Source organism: Mesoplodon mirus, assembly GCF_964341445.2.
Source record: "Mesoplodon mirus genome assembly, chromosome: 16".
Classification (NCBI taxonomy): Eukaryota; Metazoa; Chordata; class Mammalia; order Artiodactyla; family Ziphiidae; genus Mesoplodon; species Mesoplodon mirus.
Genome location: NC_138992.1, coordinates 43,670,320 through 43,697,313, shown reverse-complemented (window position 1 = coordinate 43,697,313; position 26,994 = coordinate 43,670,320). Strand labels below are relative to the sequence as shown.

At 35.8% G+C, this 26,994-nt stretch overlaps 1 protein-coding gene across 1 annotated transcript in view; it reads left to right on the top strand.

Moving 5' to 3' along the window:
- The window catches only part of SLC26A7 (solute carrier family 26 member 7), a 189,035-nt gene that overhangs the window by 150,254 nt on the left and 11,787 nt on the right, over window positions 1–26,994 (top strand). Inside the window, exons 13-14 of the mRNA XM_082601743.1 lie at window positions 137–274; window positions 5,151–5,199. Of these exons, the coding sequence (XP_082457869.1) occupies window positions 137–274; window positions 5,151–5,199 (187 nt within the window). The remainder of the gene's footprint in view (window positions 1–136; window positions 275–5,150; window positions 5,200–26,994) is intronic.

The following is a 26,994-nucleotide window of genomic DNA, read 5'->3' as shown; positions in this document are numbered from 1 at the left end:
GAAATTTTAATGAAAACACCAGCCAGGAGACTGCTTCCATAAATGAGTGGCATTTGGACTTGTAGGATTTCAATTCATTGTAGGATTTATTTCATTCAGAACTCTGAATCTATTCCTTTTTTTTTTCTTGTAAAAGGAAACCCTGCAGCAGGTGAAAATTATCTCAATAAACAACCCACTTGTTTTTCTGAATGTAAAGAAGTTTCATACTGATCTAATGAACATAATCCAAAAAGAAAATGCCAGCAACCAGCCACTTGATGAAATCAGCAAGGTAGGGTCAACTCTTTCATGATTACAATATCATGCTACAGAAAACCTTATATCATTATGTCCCAAAAACTTTATCATGTAAATATAATACGTTATAAAAATGTTTAGAGACCTTTTCCTGAACAAAACCTTATATTGTATTATACTTTTTATTTGGCTCTTGTAGTTAGCTTTTAGGTAATCACTTTTGTTCATTCATTTGTTCAGTTGTTCACTTACTCATTAATCCAGCATATATCTAATGGACATGTGTACTAAGTGCTATAACCCTGGGAAGAATAAATAAGACAAATCACTTAAATCAAAGGATATTTTTACCAAGAGAAAGAAGAGTTAGATCTACCTCTAAAAGAGAATATGGTAAATGACTCAGAGAAATATAAACTGTTGCCATCATTATAACGTTATTTTAAAATGCCATCATTCCTTATCTCCATAAATTATCTCAATTAACACAGATAACAAATCAAATGTGCATCAGGATGAGTTCATGTGAATGAGCTATCTGTAATCATTTGAATCCTTAAGCTCTCTGCAATGTTAAGAGCATGGACTTTGGAGCTAAGCTGCCTGGGTGAGCCACTTAGGAACGGTGGGACCCTAAACAAGTTATTTAATCTCTTCTGTTTCAGTTTTCTAATCAGTACTAGAGATGATTAAATGAGTTAATATACACAAAGAAATTAGAATAGTGCCTGGCCTACTCAATACTATAAAATCTTAACTAGTATCATTAGTTTGATTGAGTGCAAATAATGCCCTCTCAATGAAGCATTTCTTGACTATTTTAGATAACAAAGATCTCTTTTTTCTCTTGTATCCTTGGGCATATACTATCTCCCAGTCAGTCAGATGCATAGGAGACCTTGGCCCTTCCACTTCTGGTGTCTCAGGAGCTAGTTCCACATTCCTGTCTCTGCAGCTTCGTGATTCTGCCTCTGGGCCTCATAGTGATTCACACAACAGAGGTCCTAAATACAAGATCAGATATGAAATTTGCTGGGCACAGTTTAAAATGAAAATGTGAAGTTCCTTGTTCAACAATTGTTAGGAATTTCAAAATGGTGACAACAGAGCATTAAGCCAAATGAGAGACCCTTCTAAGTATGGGGCCCTATACACAGGGCTAAAGCCCATGAAGCTGCCCCTGTCTATATATCTCCAGACCTTCTTTACCCCTCACCATGATCTTTAGGATGTCACTTTCATTGGAATATTAGGAGCTACCACCTGTGATTTTGGGGTGAGAAGAACTTGTTCTTATGCCAAAGGCGGAGATATATTCCTAATTGTTCAAGTTGTATATTAGGCCTGTTTTTAATCACAAAGCCATTCTATACCTTACATAGTGTTAAACTGTATTATGAGAGAGGTAGGTTCTTGTGGCTGAGGTTAAGCTTATAACCACCATGTGTAACAGTATTGTGGGAAAATCTGTCTAGAGTGTCAAATAACCTAATTAACCCACAAGAAGTTGTGGTCTTATTTTACCAAAATTTAAATTTACTTATTGAATAATATACTAGTGTCTGGGATTTATCATTTCTAGTAGAGTACCTGACATGAGGATTCTTATAACAAATTATCGATAGTTGATAGTATTTTCCTTAGAATATTTTCCTGCAAGATTAAGGTTGCTACAACTTGTTTTCAGAAATTGCAAATTGGCATGTGTTTGCCTTGTAGTATACCTCAGAAGCAAATCTCATTAACACAGTCTTCTGTGAGAAGGTTCTACATATATGATTTTACCTACTTGGGACTTCAGAAAATTGAGTCTAAAAATCAAATAGAGCTTATTGAATCTAGGTTTTTGGTACATAATGGCACCCAAAAGGATTCTTTAACTCAGAACTTCATGATGGTGAGAAAGAATTTGTTAAAACTGAGCTCTACTCTAATGATAATAAAGCAAATATTGTATGTATATTTGTATATTATGAATTTTAAAGGACACACCAAGGATTCAGATGGCACTCTGGAATTCCTCCTCTCAGAGGAACCTGGGGTAAACCTTTATTCAGAATGCTTAAAAGGTTAGTCTTGAGCATGGATGCTCTTTTGGGCATCTCATATTGTCCTTGTCACACACTGTCTGTCTAGGATATCTACTTATTTTAAGGACTATGCACTTATTGTAATTTCAGTTTTGGAGTAACAAGCCTGCATCAATTAATCTCTGCTGCAGCTTTGCCTACCTTTATCAGGCTGAACATAGCAGTCTACAGTTGTTCCTTGAACTGGAGTGCTCTGCCAGGGACTTGATCTTCTCTTCTCTGACAGCTGAATTTTCAACAGATAGCAGTGATGGGAAGGCATTTAAAACATTCCAGAAAAGGAAGATTTACATCCTATTCAAAACATAAACTGAAAAAGGATCCCCTGTTAGGTTATGTAATGATATACTTCTATCATTATACTGCTATACTTCCTGTATATCACTATTAAATATCTCCCTGAATGTGGAAGCTTAGAAGGATCTTAGGCTGCTAGCGTTTGATGGATTCATGCTCATTATTATATAGGCTACAGATATTCACTATAATATTATCACCATTTTGTGGCCTCACTTTGCAAGAAAAGTTTCAATCTGCTGTTTACCTAAAATTTTCTTTTGCTCAGGCAATGTTTTTTTTTTAAAGTAGACTTTAGTTTTTGGAACAGTTTTAGATTTATAGAGAAAAATTGAGAAGTTAGTATGGAGTTCTTATATACCCCACACCACACACAGTTTCCTCTATTATTAATTTCTTGTATTAGTGGGACATAGTTATTATAATCGATCAACCAATATGCGTACATTATCATTAATTATAGTCCATGCTTTATTCAGATTTACTTAGTTTTACCTAATGTCCTTTTACTGCTCCAGAATTCCAGCCAAGATATTACATTACATTTAGTTGTCCTGTCTCCTTAGGCTCTCTTGGCTGTGATAGTTCCTTAGACTTTCCCTTTTTTGATGGCCTTGACAGTTTTGAGTAGTACTGGTCAGGTATTTTATAGAATGCCCCTCTGGTGGAATTATCTCTTATTTTTCTCATGGTAGGACTGGAGATATGGGTCTTCAGGAGGAAAACTATAGAGGTGAAGTGCCATTTTCATCACATTGTTTCAAGGGTACATAATATAAACATGATTTATCACTGTTGATGTTGACCCTGATCACCCGGATGAGATAGTATTTGTCAGGTTTCTTCACTGTAAAGTTACTCTTTTTTCCCCTTTCCATGCTGTAGTCCTTGAAAGCAAGTCACTATGTGCAGCCTGTACTTAAGGAGTGTGGAGTCATTCTCCACCTTCTCAAGGGTGGAGTATCTGATTTAAAATTCTTCTGCAGGAGAGATTTCAGACAAGGTATTTTAAGAGGAGGGAAAGGAAGCACATTTGTTGACTGTCTCTCAAGGGCAAGTCCCTTTAAGTGGGCTATCTAACTTAATTGTCATCAGCCCCATGATGTAACTGACTTTACCTGAATGTTACAAAAAAGGAAGGTTGAGACTTAGAAATGTAAAATAACCTGGTGAAAATTATTTGATAACTGTCAGAATCAGACTTAAAACATATAAGCTGAACCACTTGGATTAAGAAGGGAAAATAGATGCTTTGTGGTCACCCTCTAAGATGAAATCTGATTTCATGGGAAAAGCAATATAATGTAGAAGTTTGAAGCATGAGGTGCAGAGTGGAAAGACATGAGCTCAGGTTTTAACTCAGTTCTTACTAGCTTTGTGACTTTGGTCAAATTAGTTAACCATTTCAATCTTTAGAAGTCTTCCAAATTCAGAAATTTTCCAACTTTCAGATGAAAAATGAGATCAGTAACTTCACAGGATTATTCTGAGGATTAAATGATTAATGTAAAGTTCTTGGTATATAGTAAGTACTCAAGAAATAACAATTGCTATCATCATTAACAGTAATAAAAATAACACATTTTTGAGAAGTACATAGCATGTTTTAATTTTAGAGGCATCAATTACTTTTAATTTCAAAGAAGTTTAATTGTAGGATATACAGTCATTTTCATTCCCCAGCATTTCCATAAATCAGGAATGTTTTTTCTTGAACATTTTCATGGAGCTTCAGATGAACAGCTAACTTTAAAAAAATATTTTTATTGGAGTATGGTTGATTTATAATATTTTGTGTTAGTTTCAGGTTACAACAAAGTGATTCAGTTATACAAACATATGTATCTTTTTTTCAGATTCTTTTCACTTACAGGTTATTACAAAATATTGAGTACAGTTCGCTGTGCTACACAGTAGGTCCTTGTTGGTTATATACTTCATATATAGTAGTGTGTATATGTTAATCCCCAAATCCTAATTTGTCCTTCCCCCATGCTTTCCCCATTGGTAACCATACACTTGTTTACCATATCTATGAGTCTGTTTCTGTTTTGTAAATAAAAAAGAATAAAATAATGCCATTTGCAGCAACATGGATGGACCTAGAATTTATCATATTAAGCGAACAGCTAACTTTTGTATAATATGAAATATGTGGTTGGCAGTCTCTCTTTGAGAGTGCTGTGTTAATGAAGTTAAGTTCTGATTGGATACACTACAATGAAAAACAAGTACAAATGTTCAATTCCTGATCAAATATCAAAACAAACTTAATCTTGCAGAAAAAGTTCTAAAGAAGATAGTCTGACTTGATAATTTAAATTATGTACTGAGCTACCATAAGCTTAGAACTAATTATTTTATTACTTTAGTTTGTTGTATTTATCATTCTGAAAAAAAAGCTAGGAAAAATAATTATTGGAGACTAGTTTTGTTATTTATGGAGAAAAGACTGATGTTCTTTTTCAGGGACAGAAATGAATTTTTATAATGTTATTCTCTTTATATTTGTTTTCATTTCAGTGTGAACAAAACACATTGCTCAATTCTCTATCCAATGGCATTTGCAATGGTGAGTTAGCTTAAAAAAAACCCTAAGTGTTCTGACTTGAATATAGACCAGAGAATGAAATCTTCTTCCCCTTCTTCTCCCTCTCTGCCTCCTACTTCTGTCCTCCCTCTCTCCTCCCGATCTACGTCCTCCCTCCCCTCTCCACCTTCTCTTCCTCCCTCCTCCCATTCTCTCTTCCTCCATCTCACTCCTCTTTGCCTACTCCATCCTCCTCTCTTTTTTCTCTCTTCCTCCTTCTTTCTCTTTTATCTCTCCTATTCTGTCCTCCCCCTTCCTCCTTCTTTTCTTCTTCTTCCCTCTCATCCTCCTAAACTTTTAGAAGTGAATTTAAGAGGTATAAACCTACAAAAGATGAAGGTGTAAAACTTTATTATGAGGCGTTAAGAATACCTGAAACACAAATTAATGGTATTTTTTTGTAAAAATGGAAGGAAATACAATGTTCACTGATCAGAATGTACGATATTGAAAAGATGTCAGTTCTCGAATTTATTTATAGATATAAATTGAATCACAGTTAAAATTCCAATAGGACATTTTAATGGCAATTGACAAGCTCATTCTAAATTTTGTACAAAAACTCAAGTGGCCAAGAATAGGCACAACTGTTGAAATATATGAACAAGTGGGAGAGCATGTTCTCTTATGTATGTATAGATGTATTATAAAGCTCTAATAATCAGTGCAGTGTGGTACTGGTTCAAAGATAAGTGAACAGATCAATAGGACAGAGTAAAGAGCATAGAAGTAAGGAAAAAATCTCACATATATTGGTGTTTTATTTGTGACAAATGTGGCACTGCAGAGCAGTAAGTAAAAGACAGTCTTGTTAATATACAATGATGAGACAATCATGTATCCACAATGAATGAAATTAGACCTTTATCTCATACCATACCCCAAATCAGTACCAGCTGGATCAAAGTCCTTGGAGTGGTAGACAAATATAAATTTAGAAGATAATATAGAATATATATAAGAAATGTTAAACATTATTATTAAAATTCACTAGATTATTATCAAGAGCTTTTATTTACCAAAAGGCATCATATAAAGCATAAAAAGATAAACCAGAGTAAAAGGAGAGAGCTGTAACAAATAAAATGGAGAAAGAATTGCACTCCCCAGGATATCAAAGAGTAAAAATGGCAAATGGCTTGTTAGGAAAATGGGCAAGAGACATGAACATACATTTCACAAAATGAGACATTTTCAAATATACCAATAAATATATGAGAATATGCTTAAGTTAACTATTGCGATTTATAATAATTATTGAGGAAATGTATATTAAATTCATAATAAATAACATTGTCTCTCTATATATATATGTATAATTGATATTTTTAAAAGTCTGACAATACCAAGTATTGGTGAGGATGTACAGCAACAAAAAGTTTCTTGCAGTGCTAGTAGGAGTGTTAACTGTTACAACCACCTTGGAAAACAGTTGGGCAATGTCATATAAAGTTGAAGATACCATACCATATGACCAGCAATTCCACTCCCAGTTATACATTCTAGGAAGTTACATAAACAAGAATGTCCACACAGTATTTTTTGTAACTACACAAATCTGGAATCAGCTCATATTTCAACAAAAAAAAATTATCAGGTCTATATAACTATGGAATATTTGTACATTTGAATTTTTATTTGATATATTTATTATACTATATACATATACAATAATGAAAACTAGATGAGTCTTATAAACTTAATTGGGAAAAAATAAAAAGATGAAAGAAAACATTAAATTCAAATTCCATTATATAAACTTAAAAAAAAGGTGACATACTGATTTTTGTTCTTCTAAAGACAATAAAAATGGAATCTTTTACTATTTGTACCTGGAAACATATACAAGATTGTTCATAGTAGCTTTGTTTATAATTCTCCCAAATGCAGAAACAACTAAAATATTTATTAACAGTACAGTGGATAAAGAACATATGGAATGTTTATATAAATACATATTACAATAAATACATATAATATCTATTATATTACTTTATGTAAAGTATTCTAAATAAATGTATAACATATAGAATAGAATAAAATAAATACCATATAAATATATTAATTAATTGCATGACCCACATCAACATGGATGCAGCTCAGATGTTAGCTTCTCTGGTCTATTCTGACTTTTTGTAGCAAATTTACTTTCTCTTACATTGTGCTTTCAAAGGACGCTTGTATAATACTGGTATTGTACTTATTTAATGATCATTTCTTAAAGGTTTCACTTTTCTGCTAATCTGGAAACTTTTTAAGGGCATTCTCACCTCTACATCACTAGATCAGGCTCACTTTGCACAGGGTAGTAGCTGATGGGCATGGTCACCTTTGCTGTGTCCTTGTGAAATTTTAAAAGCCAGTGGCCCTTTTATAGTAGCCAGGACTGGTTGACCAGAATATTTTTTCTGGTATTTTCCTTCTCTCCCCTCTTCTGACACTCCAAAGTATCCTAGGTTCTCCCATCTCTCACTCTTTTTCAGGGACAACCTCCTGTTCTCACTTCCCTGTGCTTTAAATCCTCAGGTTTCACTTACTGCTCATGTTCTTGGTTTCCTCTCTCAATTTAACTAGTAAAACCTATAACTCTTGGTTTTATTGCCTTTACATTTTCACTTCTGTGACTCTAATTCTGTCCTTAATCATATTCAAAACGAATTAGTATGACTTTCATATTTATTTTTCTGCTATGAGACAGTCTTTGTCTTACTCCATGGATAGAAAATACCCAGTTTCCCATGCTTACATCAGACAGAATTAATTAATCAAGGCACTTCCTCCTATGAACCAAAGTAACCTGAGAATCTTCTAAACAGGCAGTTGCAAGAAGCTGCTACAAATGGTTGGTGTTGACACACAAGCTGAGATGTAGTTGCCATCCCAGCTTTATTCTATTCTGTGATGTAATGATACATTAATCTTAAATCACCTTTTTAAAAAAGGCTTCTTATGCATTAGAGATTATAAAGGTTCCCTTCTGAGGATCAAGTGCCCACTTCTCATCTTGACACCTAAAACTCTTCCTTATTTTCTCAAACTTACGTCCCTTTTACTACACATTACACAAGTTCTCTATCCCAATCAGATGAATCAGTTCATGGCCCCTACATCTAATTTTATTGTCCCTGGATCTGATCCTTTATGTATATTCTCCCTTCTAGAACAATCTACTTTTTTGCCGATCCAAATACTATACTTTCTTCAAGGTTTAATAGATAAGTAAAGTAAATTGAAGGGACACACTCTTTGGCAATATCAAGTAGACAAAGAAGTCAGCCAGATCCATAGAGGGGAATATACAGTCAAGTGCAGCCTGGAATGCAGTGTCTTCAGCTGTAAGATGGAAATCATAGTAACATGGAGAGACTACCACATGCCTCACTCAGTCACATATCAACTTACATAGTTATAAAGTTGTTTCATTCATCCATATTTTCCTCCTACCTAGATTTTTAAGGGAAGAAATGTATTTTAAATTTCCATTGCATTATCCTTCATTGTCCAATGAACACAAGGTCAGTGAATGAAAATTACAATGCTAATATTTGTATAGCATTTCCAAGTTTTCAAAGGACATTGTTCTGAATAACTGAAATAGATAGTTGGTAACTATATTTCCATTTTCAAATAGGTAATAGGATACTATTCATTTTACTGATGAAAATGTTGAGGACATAGATAACTAACTTGCTCAGGATTGTGCAGTTTGTTAGGGAAAGAGGAGGAACTCAAGTCCCTGTCGAAGACAGACATGTGTACAGGAAAGGGTGCTTAAAGCTGGGTTTTGGGAGTTCTGAGCCAGATGCAGTCTGCAGGAACACAACCAAGAAGGGTGGGTTGGTGCTAATACAGGGAAAAGGAGGTAACAGACAGTGCCATCTTCCTCTGCTTTGGTTGAAAGCTTGCAAAAATGGAGATAGAGGATGGACTTAAAAGAGATTTCAGTATGTAATTAACATAACCAGCACTGTTTAGGTGTTTTGTGAAGAGAGAGGGCAATACAAATGATGATTAGAAGCTTTGAAACGCTCAAACTGGGATAAACAGGAAATCCAGGAGGGTAGCTAAAAGGAAAGGGAAGTTTATTTTAGGAGATGGTGAATTTAAGATACTGGGAGACCATCAGGAGACATCCATGAGTTTTGGGGACCACTGAAGAGATCTGGAAGTAACTAAAGCAAAGGGAGATATTAGCTGGGAAAGGGAGTAGGAAAGAGGAAAGAGAATAAAAAATACCCTCTCCCAACAATCTTTACAGAAGAGGAAGATTGGATTGAATAATCAAAATATGTAAATACATATAAACTACGTAAATAATAAGATGGAAGTCATCATATTTCTCTGAAAGAAAAAAAAAACACAAATGTGAAGAAATCTTCCATTAACATGTTTAGTATGGTGTGTTCCAAAACACTTTAGTCACATTGTGCCATTACCAAGAGACACTCTGTCAACGTCTCTCTTAGCACTGTGATTTTTCATGTTCATCTCCACCACCTTATTTTTTTTAACATCTTTATTGGTGTATATTTGCTTTACAATGGTGTGTTAGTTTCTGCTTTACAAGAAATTGAATCACTTATACATATATGTATATCCCCATATGTAGTCCCTCTTGCATCTACCTCCGACCTTCCATATCCCACCCATCTAGTTGGTCACAAAGCACCCAGCTGATCTCCCTGTGCTATGTGGCTGCTTCCCACTAGTTATCTATTTCATATTTGGTAGTATATATAAGCACATGCCACTCTCTCACTTTATCCCAGCTTACCTTTCCCCCTCCCCATGTCCTCAAGTCCATTATCTATGTCTGCATCTTTATTCCTGTCCTGCCCCTAGGTTCATCAGAGCTTTTTTTTTTTTTTATATTCCATATATATGTGTTAGCACATTGTATTTATTTTTCTCTTTCTTACTTACTTCACTATGTATGACAATCTCTAAGTCCATCTACCTCACTACAAATAACTCAATTTAGTTTCTTTTTATGGCTGAGTAATATTCCATTGTATACATGTGCCACATCTTTATCCATTCATCAGTCGATGGACTCTTAGGTTGCTTCCATGTCCTGGCTATTGTAAATAGTGCTGCAATGAATATTGTGGTACATGACTCTTTTTGAATTACGGTTTTCTCAGGGTATACGCACAGTACTGGGAATGCTGGGTCGCATGGTAGTTCTATTTTTGTTTTTTTAAGGAACCTCCATACTGTTTTCCATAGTGGCTGTATCAATTTACATGCCCGCCAACAGTGCAAGAGGGTTCCCTTTTCCCCACACTCTCTCCAGCATTTATTGTTTGCAGATTTTTTGTTGATGGTCATTCTGACTGGCGTGAGGTGATACATCATTGTAGTTTTGATTTGCCTAACTCTAATGATTAGTGACATTGAGCATCCTTTCATGTGTTTGTTGACATTCTGTATATCTTCTTTGGAGAAATGTCTATTTAGGTCTTCTGCCCAATTTTGGATTGGGATGTTTGTTTTTTTGATATTGAGCTGCATCAGATACTTGTAAATTTTGGAGATTAATCCTTTGTCAGTTGCTTCATTTGCAGATATTTTCTCCCATTCTGAGAGTTGTCTTTTCATCTTGTATATGATTTCCTTTGCTGTGCAAAAGAGTTTAACTTTCATTAGGCCCCATTTGTTTATTTTTGTTCTTATTTCCATTTCTCTAGGAGGTGGGTCAAAAAAGATCTTGCTGTGATTTATGTCATAGAGTGTTCTGCCTATGTTTTCCTCTAAGAGTTTGATGGTGTCTGTACTTACATTTAAGTCTTTAATACATTTTTAGTTTATTTTTGTGTATGGTGTTAGGGAGACTTCTAATATCATTCTTTACACATACCTGTCCAGTTTTCCCAGCACCACTTGTTGAAGAGGCTGTCTTTTCTCCATTGGATATTCTTGCCTAATTTATCAAAGATAAGGGGACCATATGTGCATGAGTTCATCTCTTGGCTTTCTATCCTGTTCCATTTATCTATATTTCTGTTTTTGGGCCAGTACCATACTGTCTTGATTACTGTAGCTTTGCAATATTGTCAGCAGTCCGTGAGCCTGATTCCTCCACCTCTGTTTTTCCTTCTTAAGATTGCTTTGGCTATTTGGGGTCTTTTCTGTTTCCATACAAATTGTGAAATTTTCTGTTCTAGTTCTGCGAAAAATGTCATTGGTAGTTTGATAGGGATGGAATTGAATCTGTAGATTGCTTTGGGTAGTATAGTCATTTTCACAATGTTGATTGTTCCAACCCAAATACATGGTATATCTCTCCATCTGTTTGTATCATCTTTAATTTTTTCATCAGTGTCTTCTAGTTTTCTGCATACAGGTCTTTTGTCTTCTTAAGTAGGTTTATTCCTAGGTGTTTTATTCTTTTTCTTGCAATGGTAAATGGAAGTGTTTCCTTAATCTCCTTTTCTGATCTTTCATTGTTAGTGTAGAGGAATGCAAGAGATTTCTGTGCATTAATTTTGTATGCTGCTACTTTACCAAAGTAATTGATTACCTCTACTATTTTTCTGGTAGCATCTTTAGGATTCTCTGTGTATAGTATCATGTCATCTGCAAACAGTGACAGCTTTATTTCTTCTTTTCTGACTTGGATTCCTTTTATTTCTTTTACTTCTCTGATTGCTCTTGCTAAAACTTCCAAAATTATGTTGAATAACACTGGTGAGAGTGGGCAACCTTGTTTTCTTCCTGATCTTAGTGGAAATGGTTTTAGTCTTTCACCATTAAGAAATATGTTGGGTGTGGGTTTGTCATATATGGCCTTTATTATGTTGAGGTAAGTTCCCGTTATACCTACATTCTGGAGGGTTTTTTTCTTTTATCATAAATGGGTGTTGAATTTTGTCAAAATCTTTTTCTGCATCTATTGAGATGATCATATGTTTTTTTTCTGCTTCAATTTGTTAATATGGTGTATCACATTGATTGTTTTGCATTTATTGAAGAATCCTTACATTCCTGGGATAAACCCCACATGACCATGGTGTATGATCCTATTAATGAGCTGTTGGATTCTGTTTGTTACTATTATTTTGAGGATTTGTGCATCTATATTCACCACTGATATTGGACTGTAGTACTCTTTTTTTGTGACATCTTCTGGTTTGGGTAAGAGGATGATGGTGGCCTCATAGACTAAATTTGGGAGTGTTCCTCCCTCTGCTCTACTTTGGAAGAGTTTGAGAAGGACAGGTGGTAGCTCTTCCTTAAATGTTTGGTAGAATTCACCTGTGAAGCCATCTGGTCCTTGGCTTTTGTTTGTTGGAATATTTTAAATCACAGTCCCAATTTCAGTGCCTGTGTTTCGTCTGTTTATATATTTTTTATTTTTTCCTTATTAAGTCTCAGAAAGATGTGCTTTTCTAAGAATTTGTCCATTTCTTCCAGGTTGTTCATTTTATTGGCATAGAGTTGTTTGTAGTAATCTCTCATGATGTTTTGCATTTCTTTAGTGTCAGTTGTTACTTCTCCTTTTTCATTTCTAATTCTATTGTTTTGAGTCTTCTCCCTGTTTTTCTCTTCTTTTTTAACATGTATATTGGAGTATAATTGGTTTACAATGGTGTGTTAGTTTCTGCTTTATAACAAAGTGAATCAGCTATACATATACTTATATCCCCATATCTCTTTCCTCTTGCATCTCCCTCCCTCCCACCTTCCCTATTCCACCCTTCTATCTGGTCACAAAGCACCGAGCTGATCTCCATGTGCCATGTGACTGTTTCCCACTAGCTATCTATTTTACATTTCGTAGTGTATATATGTCCATATATACACTACCACCTTCTCAGTTTGTCCCAACTTACCCTTCCCACTCCCCATGTCCTCAACTCCATTCTCTAGTAGGTCTGCATCTTTATTCCCATCCAGTCCCTAGGTTCTTCAAGACAATTTTTTTTCTTTTTTTTAGATTCTCTCTATATATATGTTAGCATACAGTGTTTGTTTTTCTCTTTCTGACTTACTTCACTCTGTATGACAGACTCTAGGTCCATCCACCTCACTACAAATAACTCAATTTCATTTTTTTATGGCTGAGTAATATTCTATTGTATATATGTGCCACATCTTCTTTATCCATTCATCTCCTGATGGACACTTAGGTTGCTTCCATGTCCTCACTATTGTAAATAGAGCTGCAATGAACATTGTGGTACATGACTCTTTTTGAATTATGTTTTTTTCAGGGTATATGCTCAGTAGTGGAATTGCTGGGTCATATGGGAGTTTTATTTTTAGTTTTTTAAGGAACTTCCATACTGTTCTCCATAGTGGCTCTATCTATTTACATTCCCACCAACAATGTATGAGGGTTCCCGCTTCCCCACACCCTCTCCAGCATTTATTGTTTGTAGATTTTTTGATTATGGCCATTCTGCCCTGTGTGAGAGGATATCACAATGCAGTTTTGATTTACATTTCTATAATGATTAATGATGTTGAGCATTCTTTCATATGTTTGTTGGCAATCTGTATATCTTCTTCGGAGAATTGTCTCTTTAGGTCTTCTGCCCATTTTTGTATTGGGTTGTTTGTTTTTTTGATATTGAGCTACATGAGCTGCTTGTAAATTTTGGAGATTAATCCTTTGTCAGTTGTTTCATTTGCAAATATTTTCTCCCATTCTGAGGGTTGTATTCTCATCTTGTTCATGTTTTTCATTGCTGTGCAAAGGCTTTTAAGTTTCATTAGGTTCCATTTGTTTATTTTTGTTTTTATTTCCATTCCTCTAGTAGGTGGGTCAATAGGGATCTTGCTGTGATTTATGTCATAGAGTGTTCTGCCTCTGTTTTCCTCTAAGAGTTTGGTAGTGTCTATCTTTACAGTTAGTTCTTTAATGGATTTTGAGTTTATTTTTGTGTATTGTATTAGGGAGTGTTCTAATTTCATTCTTTTACATGTAGCTATCCAATGTTCCCAGCATCACTTATTGAAGAGGCTGTCTTTTCTCCATTGGATATTCTTGCCTCCATTATCAAAGATAAGTTGACCATATATGCATGAGTTTATCTCTGGGCTTTATATCCTGTTCCATTGATATATATTTCTGTTTTTTGTGCCAGTACCATAGTGTCTTGATTACTGTAACTTTGTAGTATAGTCTGAAGTCAGGGTGCTGATTCCTCCAGCTCCATTTTTCTTTCTCAAGATTACTTTGTCTCCTCAGGGTCTTTTGTATTTCCATACAAATTGTGAAATTGTTTCTCCCAGTTCTGTAAAAAATGCTAGTGGTAGTTTGACGGGGATTGCATTGAATCTGTACCTTGCTTTGGGTAGTATAGTCATTTTCACAATGTTGATGTTTCCAATCCAAGAACATGGTATATTTCTCCATCTATTTGTGTCACGTTTAATTTCTTTCTTCAGTGTCTTATGATTTTCTGCATATAGGTCCTTTGTCTCCGTAGGTAGGTTTATTCCTAGGTATTTTATCCTTTATGTAGCAATGGTAAATGGGAGTGTATTCTTAATTTCAGCTTCAGATTTTTCATCATTAGTTTATAGGAATGAAAGAGATTTCTGTGCATTAATTTTGTATCCTGCTACTTTACCAAATTGATTGATTAGCTCTAGTAGTTTTCTGGTAGCATCTTTTTTTTTTTTTTTTTTTAAAGAAGATGTTGTTGGTAGGAGTTTATTAATTAAATTATTTATTTTTGCTGTGTTGGGTCTTCGTTTCTGTGTGAGGGCTTTCTCTAGTTGTGGCAAGTGGGGGCCACTCTTCATCGTGGTGCGCAGGCCTCTCACTATTGCGGCCTCTCCCGTTGCAGGAGCACAGGCTCCAGGCGCGCAGGCTCAGTAGTTGTGGCTCACGGGCCTAGTTGCTCCGTGGCATGTGGGATCCTCCCAGACCAGGGCTCGAACCCATGTCCCCTGCATTAGCAGGCAGATTCTCAACCACTGCGCCACCAGGGAAGCCCTCTGGTAGCATCTTTAGGATTCTCTATGTATAGTATCATGTCATCTGCAAACAGTGACAGCTTTACTTCTTCTTTTCCAATTTGGATTCCTTTTATTTCTTTTTCTTCTCTAATTGCTGTGGCTAAAACTTCCAAAACTATGTTGAATAATACTGGTGAGAGTGAGCAACCTTATCTTGTTCCTGATATTAGTGGAAATGTTTTCAGTTTTTCACCATTGAGGACAATGTTGGTTGTGGGTTTGTCATATATGGCGTTTATTATGTTGAGGTAAGTTCCCACTATGCCTACTTTCTGAACGGTTTTTATTATAAATGGGTGTTGAATTTTGTTGAATGCTTTCTCTGCATCTATTGAGATAATCATATGTTTTTTTTCCTTCAGTTTGTTAATATGGTGTATCACATTGATTGATTTGCATATATTGTAGAAGGCTTGCATTGCTGGGATAAACCCCACTTGGTCATGGTGTTTGATCATTTTAATGTGCTGTTGCATTCTGTTTGCTAGTATTTTGTTGAGGCTTTTTGCATATATGTTAATCAGTGATATTGGTTGGTAGTTTTCCATTTTTGTGACATCTTTGTCTGCTTTTGGTGTCAGGGTGATGGTGTCCTCGTAGAATGTATTTGGGAGTGTTCCTCCGTCTGCCATATTTTGGAAGAGTTTTATAAGGATAGGTGTCTTCTCTAAATGTTTGATAGAATTCGCCTGTGAAGCCATTTGGTCCTGGGCCTTTGTTTGTTGGAAGATTTTTAATCATAATTTCAATTTCAGTTCTTGTGATTGGTCTGTTCATATTTTCTATTTCTTCCTGGTTCAGTCTAGGAATGTTGAGTATTTCTAAGAATTTGTACATTTTTTCCAGGTTGCTTATTTTATTGGCATATATTTGCTTGTAGTAATCTGTCATGATCCTTGGTATTTCTGCAGTGTCAGTTGTTACTTCTCCTTTTTCATTGCTAATTCTATTGATTTGAGTCTTCTCCCATTTTTTTCTTGCTGAGTCTGGCTAATGGTTTATCAATTTTGTTTATCTTCTCAGAGAAAGAGCTTTTAGTTTTACTGAGCTTTGCTATAGTTTCCTTCATTTCTTTTTTATTTATTTCTGATCTTATCTTTATGGTTTCTTTCCTTCTGGTAACTTTGGGGGTTTTTTGTTCTTCTTTCTCTAATTCCTTTAGGTTTAAGTTTAGATGGTTTATTTGAGATGTTTCTTATTTCTTAAGGTAGGATTGTATTGCTATACTCTTCCCTCTTAATACTGCTTTTGCTGCATCCCTTAAGTTTTGGCTCATCGTGTTTTCATTTTCCTTTGTTCCTAGATATTTTTTTGATTTCCTCTTTGATTTCTTCAGTGATCTCTTGGTTATTAAGTAGTGTATTGTTTATCCTCCATGTGTTTGTATTTTTTACAGATATTTTCCTGTAATTGATATATAGTCTCATAGCATTGTGGTCAGAAAAGCTACTTGATATGATTACAATTTTCTTAAACTTACCAAGGCTTGATTTGTGACCCAAGGTATGATGTATCCTGGAGAATGTTTCATGAGCAGTTGAGAAGTGTATTGTGGTGTTTTTGGATGGAAAGTCCTATAAATATCAATTAAGTTCATCTTGTTTAATGTATCATTTAAAGCTTGTGTTTCCTTATTTATTTTCATCTTGGATGATCTGTCCATTGGTGAATTTGGGGTGTTACATTCCCCTAGTATGATTCTGTTACTGTCGATTTCCCCTTTTATGGCTGTTAGTATTTGCCTTATATATTGAGGTGCTCCTATGTTGGGTGCATAAATATTTACAATTGTTATATCTTCTTCTTGGATTGATCCTTTGATCATTTTGTAGTGTCCTTCTTTTCTCTTGTAATAGTCTGTGTTTTAAAGTCCATTTTGTCTGATATGAGAATTGCTACTCCAGCTTTCTTTTGATTTCCATTTGCATGGAATATCTTTTTCCATCCCCTCACTTTCAGGATGCCTGTGTCCCTAGGTCTGAAGTGGGCCTCTTGTAGAACGCATATATATGGGTCTTATTTTTGTATCCATTCAGCCAGTCTATGTCTTTTGGTTGGAGCATTTAATCCATTTACTCTTAAAGTAGTTACTGATATGTATGTTCCTATTACCATTTTCTTACTTTTTGGAGGTTGTAATTGTAGGTCTTTTCCTTCTGTTGTGTCTCCTGCCTAGAGAAGTACTTTAGCATTTGTTGTAAAGCTGGTTTGGTGGTGCTGAATTCTCTTAGCTTTTGCTTTTCTTTAAAGGTTTTAATTTCTGCATTGAATGTGAATGAGATCCTTGCTGCATAGAGTAGTCTTGGTTGTAGGTTTTTCCCTTCCATCACTTTAAATATGTCCTGCCAGTCCCTTCTGGCTTGTATAGTTTCTGCTGAAAGATGAGCTGTTAACCTTATGAGGATTCCCTTGTGTGTTATTTGTTGTTTTTCCCTTGCTGCTTTTAATAGTTTTTCTGTGTATTTAATTTTTGATAGTGTGATGAATATGTGTCTTGGTGCGTTTCTCCTTGGATTTATCCTTTATGGGACTCTCTGTGCTTCCTGGACTTGATTAACTATTTGCTTTACCATATTAGGGAAGTTTTCAACCATAATCTCTTCAAGTATTTTCTCTTTCCCTTTCTTTTTCTCTTCTTCTTCTGGGACCCCTATAATTCGAACATTGGTGTGTTTAATATTGTCCCAGAAGTCTCTGAGACTATCCTCAATTCTCTTCATTCTTTTTTCTTTATTCTGCTCTGCAGTAGTTTTTTCAGCTATTTATCTTCCAGGTCACTTATCCGTTCTTCTCCCTAAGTTATTCTTCTATTGATCCCTTCTAGAGAATTTTTAATTTCATTTATTGTGTTGTTCATCATTGTTTGTTTGCACTTTAGTTCTTCTAGGTCCTTGTTAAATGTTTCTTGCATTTTTTCCATTCTATTTCCAATATTTTGGATCACCTTTACTATCATTATTCTGAATTCTTTTTCAGGTAGACTGCCTATTTTCTCTTCATTTTTTAGGTCTGGTTGTTTTTTACCTTGCTTCTTCATCTGCTGTGTGTTCCTTTGTCTTCTCATTTTGCTTAACTTACTGTTTGGGGTCTCCTTTTCACAGCCTGAAGGTTCACAGTTCCTGTTGTTTTTCATGTCTGCCCCCAGTGGCTAAGGTTTGTTCAGGGATCATGTAGGCTTCCTGGTGGAGGGGCTTTAGGCTGTGTTCTGGTGGATAAGCCTGGACATTGTCTTTCTGGTGGGCATGTTCATGTCTGGTGGTATGTATTTAGGGTGTCTATGACCTTATTATGGTTTTAGGCAGCCTCTCTGCTAATGGGTGGGGTTGTGTTCCTGTCTTGCTATTTGTTTGGCATAGGGTATCCATCACTGTAGCTTGCTCGTCGTTAAGTGGAGCTGGGTCTTGGCGTTGAGATGGAGATCTCTGGGATATTTTCACCATTTGATATTATGTGGAGCTGGGAGATTTCTGGTGGGCTAATGTCCTGAATTTGGCTGTCCCACCTCAGAGGCATATCCCTGATACCTGGCTGGAGCACCAAGAGCCTGTCATCCACACGGTTCAAAATAAAAGGGAGAAAAAAAGAAGGAAAGAAAAAAAAAGATAAAATTAAATTAAATTAAAGTAAATTAAAAATTTATTAAAATAAAAAACAAAATAATTATTTATGAATTGTTTTAATTAATTTAAAAAAAGAAAGGAAGGAAGAAACAAGAGAACAACCAAACTAAAAAACAAATCCACCAATGATAACGTGTTGAAAACTATACAAAAAAAAAAAAAAAAAAGAGAATGGAGAGATGGAACCTTAGGTCAAATGGTAAAAGCAAAGCTATACAGACAAAATCACACACAGAAGCATATGCATACACACTCACAAAAAGAGAAAAAGTATATATATATATATATATATATATATATATATATATATATATATATATCTCCTTGCTTCCAAAGTCCACCTCCTCAATTTGGGATGATTCATTGTCTATTCCGGTATTCCAGAGATGCAGGGTACATCAAGTTGACTGTGGAGATTTAATCCATTGCTCCTGAGGCTCCTGGGAGAGATTTCCCTTTCTCTTCTTTGTTCCAGCAGCTCCTGGGATTCAGCTTTGGATTTGGCCCTGCCTCTGCATGTAGGTCGCCTGAGGGCTGCTGTTCTTTGCTCAGACAGAGCAGGGTTAAAGGAGCAGCTGATTAGGGTAATCTGGTTCACTTAGGCTGGGGGGAGGGAAGGGTACAGAGTGCAGGGCGAGCCTGTGGCAGCAGAGGCCAGCGTGACGTTGCAGTAGCCTGATGCATGCTGTGTGTTCTCCCGAGGAAGTTGTCCCGGGATCACGGGACCCTGGCAGTGGTGGGCTGCACAGCCTCCCAGGAAGGGAGGTATGGATAATGACCTGTGCTTGCACACAGGCTTCTTGGTGTCTGTAGCAGCAGTCTTAACATTTCATGCCTGTCTCTGTGGTCTACGCTGATAGCCACCACTGGCGCCAGTCTCTGGAGCTCCTTTAAGTAGCACTCTTAATCCCCTCTCCTCGTGCACCAGGAAACAAAGAGGCAAGAAAAAGTCTCTTGCCTCTTCGACAGTTCCAGACCTTTTCCCGGACTCCCTCCTGGCTAGCCATAGCTCACTAACTCCCTTCAGGCTGTGTTCACGCAGCCAACTGCAGTCCTTTCCCTGGGATCTGACCTCTGAAGCCTGAGCCTCGGCTTACAGCCCCCACCCATCCCGGCAGGTGACCAGTCAAGCCTCTCGGGCTGGTGAGTGCTGGTCGGCACGGATCCTCTGTGTGGGAGTCTCTCTGCTTTGCCCTCTGCACCCCTGTTGCTGTGCTCTCCTCCGTGGCTCCGAAGCTTCCCCCCTCCGGCACCCGCAATCTCCGCCCGTGAAGGGGCTTCCTAGTGTGTGGAAACCTTTCCTCCTTCACAGCTCCCTCCCCCCTGGTGCAGGTCCCATCCCTTTTCTTTTGTCTCTGTTTTTTGTTTTTTCTTTTGCCCTACCCAGGTACGAGGGGAGTTTCTTGCTTTTTGGGAGGCCTGAGGTCTTCTGTCAGCGTTCAGCAGGAGTTGTTCCACATATAGATGTATTTCTGATGTATTTGTGGGGAGGAAGGTGATCTCCACATCTTATTCCTCTGCCATCTTGAAAGTCTCCCTCCACCACCTTCTTACCTGCTTAACTTCAATCTATCCTCCAAACCTCAGGTTACATGTCCCATTCTTCCTTTCATTCCTGTATTATCATGTCCTTTTTCACTCAGCAAATATTTTTGTATTTAATGGGCATCTTCTGAGTCCTAGGCACAACGACAGATGCTGTATATTCAAGGATGAAGAAAGCAGGCATGATTTCTGTCATCATGAATGCTGAAACCTAAATTAGCTCCCCTCCCTCAACCGCCCCCCCACTTCCTGTTCCCCAAACCAGCTGTATTTTGTCTGGAGACTCTAGGGGAGAACACTTTTACTTCCTTGTCCTTTTCAATTTCTGGAGGCCATTCACATTCCTTGGCTCATGGCCAGCAGTGTTGGCATTTTCATATCTCTCTGACCTCTTCTTCCATCACCACATCTCCTCTCTGACTCTGACCCCCCTGCCTCCCTCTCATAAGAACCCTTATAATTACATTGGACCTCCCTCACCACAAAAATCCAGGGTAATCCGCTCATCTCAGGATCCTTAATTTAATCAAGTCTGCAAAATTCCTTTTGCCATGTAAGGCAACATATTCCACAGGTTCTAGGGATTAAGATATGGACATAATTGGGGGTCATTATTCTGTCTATAATATCAGGTGTACCCTGTACATCCTTAGCACTTTCTGCATAACTTTCCCAGCTTTTGTAATACTTCAGATTACTAGTTCAACTGACTGGTTTCCTAGCTTGGTTGTGAGTCTATTGAGGGTAAGGACCATCATCTCTCTTGTCCATCATTCTGATTGTATTTCTTAGGACAATGCCTAGACTAAGCACCCAATACTTCTATATTGACTGACTACTTGAATGAATGAATTAATTAGAGAGATGCTCAATAATATGTGCACATGTTTTCCAAAGATAGTGTTTTGGTTTGTCCTAAATATTTCTGATATCCTTGTTTTCTTGAGAAGTTTGAGATGTAACTCTGTTTCTCAATAGTTACTTGATATCAACAGAAAATGCCTTCTTTTAAAAAATTATGAATGACTCAGAGACTGTCAAGAACATTTTGAAGTATAAAAGAAACACTCCTAAATTATGCAACTATGAATACTTTTTAATAAAAGGAGTTAATGAATATTCCACAGGAAAGAGCTGGCTTGCACAGTCTGGAGTTAATTGCTCACCCACACCTGGTTGTTAATTTCTTTCTGAAATGTTGTTTTTTGTAGATAAAGCCCATCATTTACCACATCCCACATGGGTACAGATTAGTTGTCTCCTTTGTACATGCTCCAAGCTTACCTCATTTTGCATAAGGCAGGATATTAACTGTGCATTCACTTTACTCTTTTCTATAACAATGTGATTTTTATTGCATTGGTTGATTTACTTAGAAGCTTAGAACACAAGGATATAGCCATAAAATCATCACAATGGCAGAACTGAGGATGTAAAAGAAAATTTCACTTATTTTTGGAAAGATTTCAGAAATGTCCATTGTATTTAAATTTCCATTGGAGTGAAATGGTAACTTTGTCATTAAGAATGTCTTTTATTTACAAAAAATATCATGAATTGCTTCTCTTAATATAGCTTACTTAAATGATTATCCACAAATACATGGCACAATTTTTTTATTTTCTTTTATTTTGTTTTGGATGATGTGAAAATGTGCATGCATTTTGATTAAAGGAGCAGAAAAGGGGAAACTTGAATGTAAAAATGAAAGACAAAGCAAGCACACTGAAACAATGGAAGGAAAATTTTTGTTTCTCTATCGATTAAACCCAAACATTTTCATAGTTAACAATCTATCATCACTTAAATAATGAAATAATTGCAAGAAAATGCAGAGAATGGCAAGTGTAAGTTACAAGTGAAATAAATGTGATAGGATAGAAAAGAGAAAAAAACTTATTTCTTAAATAATTTTCTGTACCTTTTAACCACCATTTCCTAATCATTTGGATCTAGTGATCAATCTCTCCAAATAATATATACAGAATTTTTCCACTGGAATATTATGTTTAGATCAACAAGTAAATTTCCTATGAACTAGTAGTGACTTTGTGCAGCACTGAATTGATAAAAATTCTGAGGTCTTCTTTGACCTAAGTGGAAAAATTACCATGGTTGATTAGCCATGTTTGGTTTGCTAAGGAATGGGGATGATAGAATGCATGCCATAAGGTTAGTTATGGGTAATAAGTTATGTACCTCCTGCAGGAAAAGCAATGCATTGACATTTTCCAAATAAAATAGTTGTTAATATTTTTCAGATTATATTGAATATATATATTTAATTATATTAAATATTGCCAATAACAATTATGTTTTCTAGTAAATAAAGAACAAGGCTTAAAGATCTCAAAAATTCATAATTTATATAAGTTGGGGGATTAGATATTAATGATAACTTTTTCTACATAATTTTTGGACTAAGGATTTTAGATTTAGCTTATTTTGAAATATGTAATATATTATAAAAGACATAAGTCATTTGTTAAGAACAATGCTGTTTAAGGAGATGTAAAAAAAGACGTCATTAATTTTGTTATCAAATTGTATCATCACTGTCTTTTTTTAAGCATCTTTATTGGATTATAATTGCTTTACAATGGTGTGTTAGTTTCTGCTTTATAACAAAGTGAATCAGCTATACATGTACATATATCCACATATCTTGTCCCTCTTGCATCTCCCTCCTACCCTCCCTATCCCACCCCTCTAGGTGGCCACAAAGAACTGAGCTGATCTCCCTGAGCTATGCGGCTGTTTCCTACTAGCTATCTACTTTATATTTGGTAGTATATATAAGTCTAAGCCACTCTCTCTCTTCATCCCAGCTTGTCCTCCCCCCTCCCTGTTTCCTCAAGTTCATTCTCTATGTCTGCATCTTTATTCCTATCCTGACCCTAGGTTCTTCAGAATCATTTTTCTATTGTTGTTAGATTCCATATATATATATATATATATATATATATATATATATATATATATGTGTGTGTGTGTGTGTGTGTGTGTGTGTGTGTGTGTTAGCACACAGTTTTCATTTTTCTCTTTCTGACTTCACTCTGTATGACAGTCTCTAGGTCCATCCACCTCAATACAAATAACTCAATTTCATTTTTATTTTTATGGCTGAGTAATATTCCATTGTATATATGTACCACATCTCCTTTATCCATTCATCGGGCAATGGACACTTAGGTTGCTTCCATGTCCTGGTATTGTAAATAGAGCTGCAATGAACATTGTGATACATGACTCTTTTTGAATTATGGTTTTCTCAGGGTATATGCCCAGTAGTTGGATTGCTGGGTCTTATGGTAGTTCTATTTTAGTTTTTTAAGGAACCTCCATACTGTTTTCTATAGTGGCTGTATCAATTTACATGCCCACCAGCAGTGCAAGAGGGTTCCATTTTCTCCATACCCTCTCCAGCATTTATTGTTTTGGATAGTTTGATGATGGCTATTCTGACTGCTGTGAGGTGATACCTCATTGTAGTTTTGATTTACATTTCTCTGATGATTAGTGATGTTGAGCATCCTTTCATGTGTTTGTTGGCAATCTGTATACCTTCTTTGGAGAAATGTCTATTTAAGTGTTCTGTCAAGTTTTGGATTGGTTATATGTTTTTTTGATATTGAGCTGCATGAGCTGTTTGTAAATCTTGAAGATTAATCCTTTGTCAGTTGTATCATTTGCAGAAATGTTCTCCCATTCTGAGGGTTGTCTTTTCATCTTGTTTTGGATTCGTTTGCTGTGCAAAAGCTTTTAAGTTTCATTAGGTCCCATTTGTTTATTTTTGTTTTTATATCCATTTCTCTAGGAGGTGGGTCAAAAAGGATATTTCTGTGATTTGTGTCATACAGTGTTCAGCCTATGTTTTCCTCTAAGAGTTTTAGAGTGTCTGATTTTCACTTAGGTCTTTAATCCATTTTGAGTTTATTTTTGTGTATGCTGTTAGGGAGTGTTTTAATTGAATTATTTTACATGTAGCTGTCCAGTTTCCCTGGCACCACTTACTTAAGAGGCTGTTTTTTCTCCATTCGATATTCTTGCCTCCTTTATCAAAACTAAGGTGAGCATATGTGCATGGGTTTATCTCTGGACTTTATATCCTGTTCCATTGATCTATATTTCTGTTTTTGTGCCAGTACCATATGGTCTTGATTACTGTAGCTTTGTAGTATAGTCTGAACTCTGGGAGCCTGATTCCTCCAGCTCCATTTATTTTTTTGTTTTTGTTTTTTGTTTTTTGTTTTCTCAAGATTGCTTTGGTTATTTGGGGTCTTTTGTGTTTCCATACAAATTGTGAATTTTTTTGTTCTAGTTCTGTGAAAAATGCCATTGGTACTTTGATAGGGATTGCACTGAATCTGTAGATTTCTTTGGGTAGTATAGTTATTTTTGCAATGTTGATTCTTCCAATCCAAGACATAGTATATCTCTCCATCTGCTTGTAACACCCTTAACTTCTTTCATCAGTGTCTTATAGTTTTCTGCATACAGGTCTTTTGTCTCCTTAGGTAGGTTTATTACTAGGTATTTTATTCTGTTTGTTGCAGTGGTAAATGGGAACGTTTCTTTAATTTATCTTTCAGATTTTTCATCATTAATGTATAGGAATGCAAGAGATTTCTGTACATTACCATTGTATTCTGTTACTTTACCAAATTCATTGATTAGCTCTAGAAGTTTTCTGGTATCACCTTTAGGATTCTCTATGTATAGTATCATGTCATCTGCAAACAGTGACAGCTTTACTTCTTTTCTGCTTTGGATTTCTTTTATTTCTTTTTTCTTCTCTGATGGGTGTGGCTAAAACTTCCAAAACTATGTTGAATAATAGTAGTGAGAATGGACACACTTGTCTTATTCCTGATCTTGGAGGAAGTGTTTTCAATTTTTCACCTTTGAGAACAAGGTTGGCTGTGGTTTGGCATATATGGCCTTTATTATGTTGAGGTAAGTTCCATCTTTGCCTACTTTCCAGAGGTTTTTATTATAAACGGGTGTTGAATATTGTCAAAAGTTTTTTCTCCATCTATTGAGACAATCATATGGTTTTTCTCCTCCAGTTTGTTACTATGGTGTATCACATTGATCGATTTGCATATAGTGAAGAATCATTGCATTCCTGGGATAAACTGCAGTTGATCATGGTTTATCATCCTTTTAACGTGCTGTTGGATTCTGTTTGCTAGTATTTTCTTGAGGATTTTTGCATCTATGTTCATCAGTGATATTTGCCTGTCGTTTTCTTTCTTTGTGACATCTTTGTCCGGTTTTGGTATCAGGGTGATGGTGGCATTGTAGAATGAGTTTGGGAGTGTTCCTCCCTCTGCTATATTTTGGAAGATTTGAGAAGGATAAGTGTTAGCACTTCTCTAAATGTTTAAGAGAATTCACCTGTGAAGCCATCTTGTCCTAGGTTTTCTTTTGTTGGAAAATTTTTAATCACAGTTTAAATTTCAGTGCTTGTGATTGGTCTGTTCATATTTTCTATTTCTTCCTGGTACACACTCAGAAGTGGTGCTTTTCTAAATAATTGTCCATTTCTTCCAGGTTGTCCATTTTATTGGCATATAGTTGCTTGTAGTAATCTCTCATGATCATTGGTATTTCTGCAGTGTCAGTTGTTACTTCTCCTTTTTCATTTCAAATTCTATTGGTTTTAGTCTTCTCCCCCCCTTTTTTTTTCTTGATGAGTCTGGCTAATGGTTTATCAATTTTATTTATCTTCCCAAAGAACCAGCTTTTAGTTTTATTAATCTTTGTTATGGTTTCCTTCATTTCTTTTTCATCTATTTATGATCTGTTCTTTATGATTTCCTCCTTCTGCCAACTTTGGGGTTTTTTTTGTTGTTGTTGTTCTTCTTCTTCCTCTAATTTCTCTAGGTGTAATGTTAGGGGTTTTTTTATTTGAGATGTTTCTTGTTTCTTGAGGTAGGATTGTAATGCTATAAATTTCCCTCTTAGAACTGCTTTTGCTGCATCCCATAGGTTTTGGATCTGTTTGTTTTCATTGTCATTTGTTTCTAGTTTTTTTTTTTTTAATTTACTCTTTGTTTTCTTCAGTGATCTCTTGGTTATTACATAGTGTATTATTTAGCCTCCATGTGTTTGTATTATTTACATATGTTTTCCTGTAATTGGTATCTAGTCTTATAGCATTGTGGTCAGAAAGTACACTTGATAGAATTTCAATTTTCTTAAATTTACCAAGGCTTGATTTGTGACCCAAGATATGATCTATCCTGGAGAATGTTCCATGAGCACGTGAGAAGAAAGCATATTCTGTTGTTTTTGCATGGAATGTCCTATAAATATCAATTAAGTCCATCTTGTTTAATGTATCATTTAAAGCTTGTGTTTCCGTATTTATTTGCATTTTGGATGTGTCCATTGGTGAAAGTGGGGTGTTAAGGTCCCCTACTATGATTATGTTACTGTCGATTTCCCCTTTTATGGCTGTTAGCATTTGCTTTATGTATTGAGGTGCTTCTATGTTGGGTGCATAAATATTTACAATTGTTATATCTTCTTCCTGGATTGATCCCTTGATCATTATGTAGTGTCCTGCTATGTCTCTTGTAATAGTCTTTATTTTAAAGTCTATTTTGTCTGATATGAGTGTTGCTACTCCAGC